Source organism: Acanthisitta chloris, unplaced genomic scaffold (assembly GCF_000695815.1).
Source record: "Acanthisitta chloris isolate BGI_N310 unplaced genomic scaffold, ASM69581v1 scaffold26129, whole genome shotgun sequence".
In the NCBI taxonomy this organism is placed as follows: Eukaryota; Metazoa; Chordata; class Aves; order Passeriformes; family Acanthisittidae; genus Acanthisitta; species Acanthisitta chloris.
Genome location: NW_008692332.1, coordinates 1 through 10,926, shown reverse-complemented (window position 1 = coordinate 10,926; position 10,926 = coordinate 1). Strand labels below are relative to the sequence as shown.

Below are 10,926 nucleotides of genomic sequence, written 5' to 3'. Positions count from 1 at the left end.
ACCAGCATATCCACACACCTATTCATTTTCCATAGGACAGAACTGCTTTATTGGAGTGGTTAAAGCTTACCACCTACACCCTGTAAAGAATTCTTTGCCTGTCCACCTAGATCTCAGAGTTTTTCTATTCAATGCCCAAACCATCATTTTTTAAATCAAAACACAAAGAATATCTCTTATCACATTACTTTCTATTAATTTTAAGCAACAGATTTTACAGTAGTTTTTATTTTGGGAACTACTAAGAGATTTTGCTCGCCAGAAAAAAAACAGTTAAAAGTTAAGATAAAAATCGTGAAGATTAAAGTGATTCAAATCTTGATAGCACAAATTCCAAGTGATTAAAAGCTGCTGGAAAATTCTGATTTCAGCCTGTTCATCAACAGACTTTTAATTACCATGTAATTGCTAATTGAAGAGAGACAGACATGTCATTTTAAAAGAGAAAAGGACTTAAATATTCCAAGAGCTTTGCTTGAACTTAACTTACTCATGTCTAAAAGTTAGGGCAATATACACCTTACTCTTTAGGTGTGCAGAAGAGTTGTTTGAAGTGATTAATGGAAGATGACAACTGCTCAATCAGATTTAAACCAAGCACTTACCTCTCTCATGATGTTTACAGGGAACTAATTCACCTCTTATGGCTTGGTAACATATTATACACAGAAAGGTGTATTATAAGCAATCCAAACACTTCCAGAATGTAATATCCCACTCAAATTCACTTCTAGGGCAGATAGGAACAAGTACTATAAAAAAAATCAGTTCCAGAATCTGGGGATCTGGTTAAACTGTGCTGCTGTGCTTGAATAGATTTCTCTAAAGCAAAGCAACAAACACAAAGCAACAAACAATTTCCTGATTAGTTTTCACTCTATTTCCACGCACACATTTGCATGTGCATCTGCTGAATGCAGACAAGTAGTACATAAAGCCAGTGCACGACCTTGTCCTTAGCTCCTCTTCAAAGTTATTATTCTGTAATACCAAGAGATGGATAAAAAATACGATTTATTGAGGAGAAACCAGAAATGCTAGGAATGTCTAGTTTTTCAAAGCAGGAATATTGGGGCTTTCCTTATTCTGACTTAGAAATAGTAAAGTTTCTGTACATAAAATGCTTTTAGCTCAAATTATTTAATCAGCACATAGTACACTATGAAGCTGGTTAGAATGACACTACCAGAGTCTTACCCACACCATCTAATCAACAGAGCAACTGCCACCACAACATATGGAAATGATTATGCCAAGCCCATTGCACTGATTTTTTTGTCAATAAATGATGCAAACCATATAAGACAACACTGTTAAAATAACTCACTTCACATTGAAGGGAAACACATAACTTGAAGAGAGAAATATATCCAAGAATTCTCCACAGTATAAACACAGGGACAATGAAAACCAAACTGTCAGAAGACCCTGAGCCCCTGGATGAAGAGCTTCCCACATATATGAGGATGATGAAGCATCACTTGATACCAGAAAAACATGACAATATTGCTTGGCTTGTTGGTTAAGATAATTCCCTCTTTGAGCAGTGTCTGGTTGCTTTCTTAATGAATAAAAATCAAATCTAAGAGCCCAAAGTGCACAACTTTATTGACTGTGTGTAGATATATGAACAAAAATGCTATATATGCAAACTATTTATACTGTACAGTCAGAATTGCACAATTTGACAAACAAAGGAGGTGCCTACAGAGGAGTTGTGGCTCTGTAGGTCCCACTTAAGCACATGAAAGCCAATCCCTCAGTGAGATGTGCTGCTCTGCAAACCACAGAGCGTTTCTGGGACACAGAAAACAGAACTTGCCCTTTACTGCACCTTTCCAGTCCTGCCTGCAGAGCAACACACACTTATGTGAAATGCACCTGACTACACTGTGTCACTGTAATAAAATAGAGTCTTTCTTCGGTGCTTCCAGTCACTGCGGAGTCACAAAACACAGCTGCAGGGACAAAGGAGAACGTTGTGATTAGTCGCTTGTCTCTGGTAGAGATCAGTTCACCTAGCACTTAGGGAACTCTTCAAAAGTTCAGTTTTACTGAAGCACTTCATGACAAAAATTCATAGAATCATCAGGGTTGGAAGTGACCTTTAAGATCATGGATAATGACAGGGAAGTTTTACCAAATCATCACCCTCCCAAGAAGCACATTATTTCTATGCAAGTCTTACATTTAATTCTTCCCCATTTTCCTGCTATTTCTACATTGAATTGGAGCAAGGCATGTCCTCTCCTTAGCACCTGCTTGCTCATCTGGCTAGAGATCAGCACTCATAGCAGCATATGTCTCTTTGAACCCATTTGCAGATACACTGGCAAAGAATTTAGAAAGACTTTGTGGCTAACACTCAATCAGATCACGTTTGGAACCACTCTATCATTTTAACTCTAAAACACAACTGGTGAGAAGGCTCTGTGAAAATCTTGCATTCTCTAAGTGCCACCTCACGCTTTTATTAAAAGGCAAAACATCAGTTTGCTTTGATGAAATGGAAACAGAAGTACAAAAAAGTTCAGGCCTACTGAACTTAGTACAAAGCTGAATTTGTTTGAAGTGTCCTTTCATTATTTCATTTCACCACAACCATTCCTCACCTGAATTATCTGATGTCATGTGTTCAACTGGAGCATTAGTACTAACTTGCCAGGTTGTTTTAACCTCCTTTGGTCCATGGCCGCTACTTATCTCCACTTTCCATATTTCAGGGTGATCACTGGGAGAACAACCAGAACACATCAAAATTCAGTCAGGTGTTGAGTCACATCTGAATTTTAGTGCTGAAACACTGAAGCTTCTCTTACTTTTGATAGAATTTCTGGACCTGAGCAGGTCTGATGGGCAGCTGGAACACATGCTTCTCATTGAGAGGGTTTTCCTTGTAATACTTCATGCAAATCCTGTGAGAGATAGCAAGTAGTTACTTTCTTTGCAGAAATGCTTGTGCAACACAGCATAAACCTTGTGTCAAATGAACTGTACTCTCAGATTTTATCATTTCCTTTGATTTGCAATTTTAGTCACAAAGCAAAACTTAAGAAGAAGTTCTCAGTGTTTCTTTACAACTATCAGAGAAAATCTATTTATTTGCATTTAAAGAGCAAGAAGCAAAAATGAGATCATTACTGTGTCAGAGGGAAGAGGTTCTCATGTTTAAACTGCAGTAAGACTGTACAGCTGACCATTATCTCCAGCATATGGTGAAGCTTTTGAACATGATGAACTTGTTCTTGTAGATCTACTGATGTGGAAATAAAGCAACCCTGGAACAGAAAAGAACTTCTGCTCTTACCTGAGCACTCAATTACTACAGATAAACAACACATCCTAAAATCATCTTTCTGCTTCTTCTGAGAAGCTGAAGTTTTGGCCCAACAGACTCAGACCAAAGTTCCATCAAAGCCTGAACAATGGTTCACTGCCCTGACTGTAACTGGATGAGATCCCTAGGGAATTATATAGGAATAAGGAAACAAAGCAAGGACATTTCTGTTCCATCCTCATGATCTGAAGTTCAGTTTCTAAGCTTATAGGTATGACATGACTCGTATCCCACCCTTAGCTCAACATGCTCTACTTATACTGCTTTCAGGTTAAAACAAATGGAAATAAAGCATCTCACCAAGTAGGTTAATGTTGCAAGTTCCTGGCCTGGAAAATGAACAGGAATAAAAAGAAAATTATATTCAATATATAGGATCAGATGAAATGTAAGTAACATTCTGGTAATCAACAGGGAACCTACCAAAAAAAGCACAAAGTGGCCAGGACTGTGATGTTATTTATTGACACGATCATTCATGTAAAACAAGAAGAAACCTGTGAGGTGGCATGGCAGAGACATGGTTTTACCCACCCCAGTGACAAAACCTCCCACACACTGTGAGACAACCAACATTTGTGGGACTTACAGGTTTGCAAGAAGTGAAAATAAAATACAGAATGAAACCAGGATGACAGAACAGAAAGAAATGAAGAGATGAAGGAAAAGAAAGGAGGTAACAACACTGATAAACAGAAACCTTTCCAAAGATTCCGAAAAAAACAAAGCTATAATACCAAAACCAAAGCCACAATGTTTTCAATAAAAATGTACAAACCTGTTCACTTTGACTTTTGCTTCCAGTATAACATACATAAGAATAATAAAAACTATCTTTCTAGGCAGTACAGACTGCACAAACACAGCTATAGCATACAAAATTCCCTGGGCTGATTCCTTTAAACCACACAGACCACAAAGAAAGAGCATGAAGGTCTTAGTTTTTCACCTCCAACAAACAGGTAGGAAAAAGAACAGTCTACAGTTACGTAAATCTGATGGGAACAGAAGAGAGTCTGAGGTTACAAAAAACCTCATTATTTCCTGCATGGATCACCTTTTCTCTTGAATTTCTACTCATGTTAACAGGTATAAACTTACCTATGAAAAAATTGACATAATCCTTCTTCATCTTATCCAAACCAATCTCCAAGAGCATTTGGATGGGAGTGACACCACTGAGGGAAATAACCTCCATCTTTCCATGGTAGGACTGTTGGATCAATTTACTTAAGAAACTGCTACTCCCGTGGTGAATCTAAAAATGAAAAGAGTTTTCTTGTGAACTGTTAACTGTACAACACACAACTTTGATTAGAAGTACCACACCAGGGAAACAAACTGACATGGGAAAGTAGTTTGAAAACAACCCAGCACAAATGAGGGGAAGTGAAGTGACAAGGACTATATTCTACTGCAAAACTGGAGCAGTTAGTGTGAAATACAAATACATACCCATGGCTGTATCTCCCCATGTTCCAGGGATTTTAGAACCAGTGTGAAACACTCTACCAACTCCTGATAGGAACTGACACCTCAAGAAAAAAAAAAAAAGATGTATCATTTATCAATCCAGGCTTTCTCTGGCTTTTAAGGCAATAACAACAGGCCAACACACAAGGACAAACCACCCAATTAAAGCATGAGGGCTGAAATGACAGATTGCACGCTTTGTGGGAAGTTTGTCATATCATGACTTTAAGATTATTCTAAACAAACAATGACCAGAGAGCACCAAAGTGTACCTGACTGTTAGAGACAGCACATGGCAGCAGCAGATTGTCATACACAGATTTTGGCATCGTTCTGTCCCTATACATTGAAATCTGTCCTTCAGATCTTGCAAGAAAGTAATCTCTTAAGTTTTCAGTTGTAGAGCAGAAGTGTAGTCCCAACCATTTATTCCCCTTTGCAGGCAAATAAAATGAAATCTAGTATCTCCTGCTAGGTGTTGGTTTGCCTTTACATGTTGTAGAAAAGTGTATCATCTCACACACCTAAAATTAGCTTTCAGGCTGTTGCTAACTATTTTCTGCAGAGCTGATCAGTTCTTAAAACTCAGAGACATCAATATAAATTTCCCTGAGAAAGCAACACAGTATAGGAGATACAGAAGAATTAAAGGAAAACAGGTGAGGCAAAATCCCACAGTGCACTTACTTCTCATTTTGCACCATAACTGCTCAGCAAAATCCAGGTCTCCTCGTTCACTGAAGATACATTTTATGGAGCTGTCCACTGCAGCTGTGTCACACTTGATTTTCTGAAAGAGTTTGATGGTTTTCAGTGAAAAAGGTGCCTGAGACTCCAAACCCTTATGTACCTGAATTTATCCAGAGATCAGAGCTGGATGCACCACTAATTTTCCCTCTTTTCCAGGGAAACTACCACCTCAGAGTAATTTGGAAGCATATTTTTAGTTAAAAGTGAATCTAGTTCTTTCCAGAATTATCACACTGGGTAACTACTAGCCTTGGACCAGGAGGTGAAGTCTTCTATCAGAGAGACTTTTGATCACAGCCAGGTATTGTCTGCATATCTAGCAGTGCCCTGGGAGGCCAAAATCCATCTATACAACTTCTTGGCACACAGAACTACTTTCCTGGTATCCTGACCTGGAATATTTCTGGTTTAGCTGATTTGGAAATCAATATATTTTTAGCTTATCAACAAAATGATACTTTTCTCTTGATAGAAAAAGGATCCAAACCTTTCCTTGTAGACTGAAAGGGAAAAAAATCTTGATATAACTGAAGGCATTTAATGTGAATCTGCACATTGCTTTAGACTATTATAAACCTCTGGATAAATGGGACAGATGTTCAGCTGATACCATGAAACTGTCCCCGAATCACTAACTATAGACCTTTTCCCACTATGTTTACACAGCAGAAACAAAGCAAGTGATTCATCTTGCTCATCCTTCTTTGTGTTTACATGTATAAATAATACACAAGACAGTCAAACTCTGAACTAACTAGTTATAAGAGAAGGAAGATGACAAAGCTACTGTTAGGAGATGGCACATACCTCTGTTTTGTTCTTGTTTGCAGCTCTAAAACCCCCATCCTGGTTCTTCTTTAAATCTAGTACAAGAGAAAAATTAGATTTCACCACGATCAAAAAGAAATACCATCAAACCAATTGTATAAATCCCCAGGAACATCATAACAAATAAATTGATAGACAACATTTATCCATTTTAAAAATGGTTTGATTAGGTAAGGATGTGGTCTAAATATGTAAATAATAAATAAATTGTTATTATTTTTATTGCACTTTTATACAAGATATCAAGTAGAAAAGATACTGAAATGATAGAGATGTACTAACCTATTGAACTACTCCGTGCAGGTGGTTACAGCACAGAAATGAACATCTCTAGTTCAAATACTTTCAAGATTGTATATGGAATTTCCTTTTATTTTTGGGAAATGTGAAATCCCTCTGTCCCCAAGGAACAAGCAGCAATTACCAGTCAGAAATTCCTGGACCAGTTCAACAGCTGATTCAGACTCTAAAGGCTCAGGCCACTCAGTCACACCTGTCCTCAATCCTTCAGCCAAAGCCTAAAGGCAGCACAAAACCCAAAACAAATCAGTTCTTGTTGGAGGTTCTACATGTGTCATACTTCAAAGTGCAGGGAACTTCTCCAAGAATCACAAATCTCTGCACAGACAACCAGCAATTTAGACACTTCCAGAATTCCCTCGATGAGTTGTCCTCTTTGTACTCAAGAATCCTAAAACTGAGCCCAAAGTTTATTTTAAAGTAAAAGCTTAAAGTTATCTTTGAAACACTTGATGAAGCTTTAAATAAACTGAATTATTGATACATAAAATCACTATTTTATGTAAATATGAAATTGGAAACTCTCAGTGGCACTTACAAGGAGAAACTGCAGCTCCCTGTACAGCGGGTACACAGGACTTCTGGGGTCGCCAGGCTCCAGGGCAATGTTCTGAAAGTTTCAGAAGTTTGTATCAGAAATCAAGTGGCCTAAAATTTTCATTAGTGAAATGCATGTTAGCATAACTTAGCGTTTAACTATGGACACTCTCTGCTGCTTACAGAAATAGTAAACAATACAAATGGCAAGAGTCAAACTGATTTTCTCTCCTTTTTACACTTACAGGATGAAAGCTGTGGTGAGAGTTTGGGTTCGTTTGCTTTTCCCTTCCTGACTTACCAGTGTTGCAGCTGAAATCAGTGGGGGACACTCCAGAATCTTATCAACACTGTTCCAGGTGATATCCACATAGATGCTGCTTTCAGATCCTGCAATGGTGTCCTCTATGGGAGCAGCTCGAATCAGTTCATACTGAGCAAAGCCTTTAGTTGTCACCTAGGATGAGCAGATTGAAAAGATAAAACAAACAAAACCATCACAACATTGGTAAAATCGTTCTAAAAGCCTTTCACAAACACACAGAAAGGGTTAGTGTCAGTCAAATGCACTACAAACATTACCTCAAGACAGACTATTGCACCATAGAATCATCCTGAGGTAAGTTTCTATACAGAATCTATAAAGCTTCCCCAAACCACTATCATAAATCCAAGTTTTTAAACTTAAATTGAAGACATGACAGTAAAAACCTACAACAGATGAATGATGTCTTATTTTATGTGCCATTTTGAGCTCTTCCAGGTTTGGAAAACAGGTTTTATCAGCTGTGGGACCTAGGAAAGGAAAAAAGTGAGAAAGAACATTGGACACAATTCAAATTTGGCCTTAAAATTCCTTCTCAAACACTCCATTTGGTCAAGTACAATTCATTTTATGGAACCATTAAGGTTGGAAAAGACCTCTAAGATCATCAATTCCAACCATTAACCAGGTCCAGTTGCTCACTGATCCTCTAAAATGCCAATGAGTAAACACATGTCTGAGCTAAGTTTACCACTATATGTAAATCCCAAGCAAACTCAATGAAGAACAAAGCCCTGAGATCATTTTATCCTTTAGAAAAGAGATTCTCCTTGCACTTGCCCTATGAATAACGTGAACCTATCAGTGTTTAGTGTGTAAGGAGCTCCTTGTGTAAGGAGCTGAATGGCAGCAGTTTGAATGTGCTGTTACTGCCCCGGAGTGCAGGGAGGCTGCACAGATATTGGTGCATTAAGTATATAAAAAGATATTTCCCACACACAATTTAGGTTAAAATCATCTTTTCTCTCTGTTTTTTTTATCCCCTCGTTTTTCAAAACCAGGGATATAAAGCACTCCCAAGCCAGCATCACCCAAAGGACACAGGCATCAGTATTCCCACATCGCATTTTATATGGAACATAATCTTACCATCACAGGACACAATGTGCAAACTGACCCCTGTGATTTTGTTCCCAGCTTTGAGAGGCTCAGCTCCAACCCAGAAGGTGTGTTCAGGATCTGAGCCATCACACCTGATCCAGAGGGGAGGAAGCACAACTGGGTCACTTACTGCCCAGTGGGTCATGTTTGGATTTTGCACCATTGTGTATAAGGACAGCAACTGCCTAGAAATGGGAACAGGAGAAAAGATGTCAGCAAATATAGCCAAATCTATCCTTTATAATACATAATCAATATAGTCTTCTAATTTAGACTGAAGATTCTAAAATCATAACTGAATGTTACATTTAAAGTATGTTAACAGATTAGTTAAGCAAAGCATGTTTGGGTACCATGTTGGTATTTTAGTAACAGATCTTGAATTTTATCTTACAGAAACAAGCACTGAAGTCCTAGTAATCTTTCCTTGGCATCTACATGCAGTCAATGCCATTATCCACATGGAACAACTCACAAGTGCTTTTCCACTACCTTGACTTTAGCTACTTGGTTAGGAACTTTCAGCCAGGGAAGCATTTTGCAAGACAAAATGTCGTCCTATCTCACAAACTAATGAGCAATTTAATTGTTTGGGATTGAAAATAATACAGGTTCTGAGTATTAGGAAGAGAGAAAAGCTGCAAAACTACATGAAAAGGGGAGGGAAACCTTAGACACTCACTTTGCTCTTCCAACAGAAAGAGCCACTGGTCCAGAACTCTCCCTTGGCAAAAGCTCAGGGGCATAAACAGCATCATCTGCTTTGGATTCATCCACTGAGACACTTTCTTCATGGTGTGCCTGTAAGAAAAAGGTGTAGGTGAGTCAGGAAGTGCAAAGTGTGTGAAAATGTTGGATGGGAATTCAAAAGTCTGGAATACATCTAAAAAATTAACAGCTAACACTCACTGCTTTCTGCAAAATAAAGATTGTATTGCTTCCATTCCAAAATCTTCCAATGGGACTCTTGCAACTGCCACCAACCAAACAGATCTCTACATCACTCTGAAAGCAAAAGAATTACAACTTCTTAATGCTCTGCATATAAATGCTGCGTTTCAGCAACTTTTCATACTAGAAATTGCCAAATTAACTGATTCCACAAACTGTTTTCCAACCCTGTTGCATCCATTCCTGAATCTCAGGCTTCCTTAGTTCAGAACACAGTTCAGTGTGCCCAAGGTGGAGTCAAATCAACTGTGAAAACGCAAAAAAACTTTTACCTAACCAACACAGAAAATGTAATGTCTAATAGGTTGATTCTATGAGAAACTGAAGTTTGGTTTGATGAATAAAACTTCAGAGAATCTGAGCTGTAAGGGAATATAATTGTAAAGGATCAGCTACTGTTGGCAGATATCCTTGAGATGGAGAAAACCCATTTAAAGTAACATTAAGCATCAACCAATTGCTTCTCTGAGTGTCTCATGAAAGCTCTAAGTACTGCCTGGAGACATGAAATAAATCAGTCCCAAGGATGCAGGAACAGCAGCCTTTACTTAGGCTTTCCCATCCACACAGAGAGGCATTGCTTGATTCTTCACATCTAGGCTGGTTTTCATGTTACTATATATTTAAATAACCAAATTTGAACTAGTTTCATTTTAAAACTATTATCAAACTTCTAAAACCACCAAGATTAATACAAGTAATTAGCACCAGAGGTTTCCCAGCCATTCCTATGCTCCAAAAGCCACTAGAAGCAATTACTAGTTATCCCATTCCCCATGAAATTACTGATAAGAAGCATCCCCAGAAGCTGCAACTCTGAAGCACGAAAACATCACAGAGCAGCAGCTCTGCCCTCTGTTCCCTGTCCTCCCACACCCTCCCTCAGTACAACCCACTTAACACAACTTGACTGTCAAGAGGTGCAAGAAATCAGTTACAGGTGCAAAATCCAGGTGGGACAAGAGAACAGACAGGGAGGTGAGGGCTGGCTGTACTTCATATAGAGACACATATACATGTACATAAAATACATATCTATATATATATCTATAAATAGGAAATATATCCATATAGGTCTATCTATACATAGGAAATGCATGTTTTATATATACTTGGATACGTAAGAAGTACAGCAAATACATCTCTACGTGGGTATATATGAAATACATATGGATACATATATTTTACCTCATAGACACACGGATGTTCAGGGATACTGTCCCTTCCTTCCTCATAGACTCTGAAAGAAATGAAAACAATGAGATCCATTAGCTTTCCAACCAAAACACCAAGACTACCCACACACACATTAGACACCACAGAG

General features: G+C 38.2%; 1 protein-coding gene across 1 annotated transcript; it reads right to left on the bottom strand.

Moving 5' to 3' along the window:
• Positions 1-1,866: 1,866 nt before the first annotated feature.
• On the bottom strand, positions 1,867-10,838 carry ZWILCH (zwilch kinetochore protein). The gene is made up of 17 exons (XM_009082635.1): positions 10,791-10,838; positions 9,561-9,656; positions 9,334-9,452; positions 8,640-8,836; positions 7,941-8,020; positions 7,527-7,682; positions 7,227-7,298; positions 6,813-6,906; positions 6,368-6,423; positions 5,498-5,600; positions 4,793-4,872; positions 4,439-4,595; positions 3,638-3,666; positions 3,142-3,278; positions 2,820-2,915; positions 2,613-2,731; positions 1,867-1,958 (listed from the first exon to the last, which is right to left on the bottom strand). Exons 4-17 carry the CDS (start codon positions 8,812-8,814, stop codon positions 1,867-1,869), a joined length of 1,446 nt encoding a protein of 481 aa, XP_009080883.1. The 5' UTR covers positions 8,815-8,836; positions 9,334-9,452; positions 9,561-9,656; positions 10,791-10,838.
• Positions 10,839-10,926: the final 88 nt, after the last annotated feature.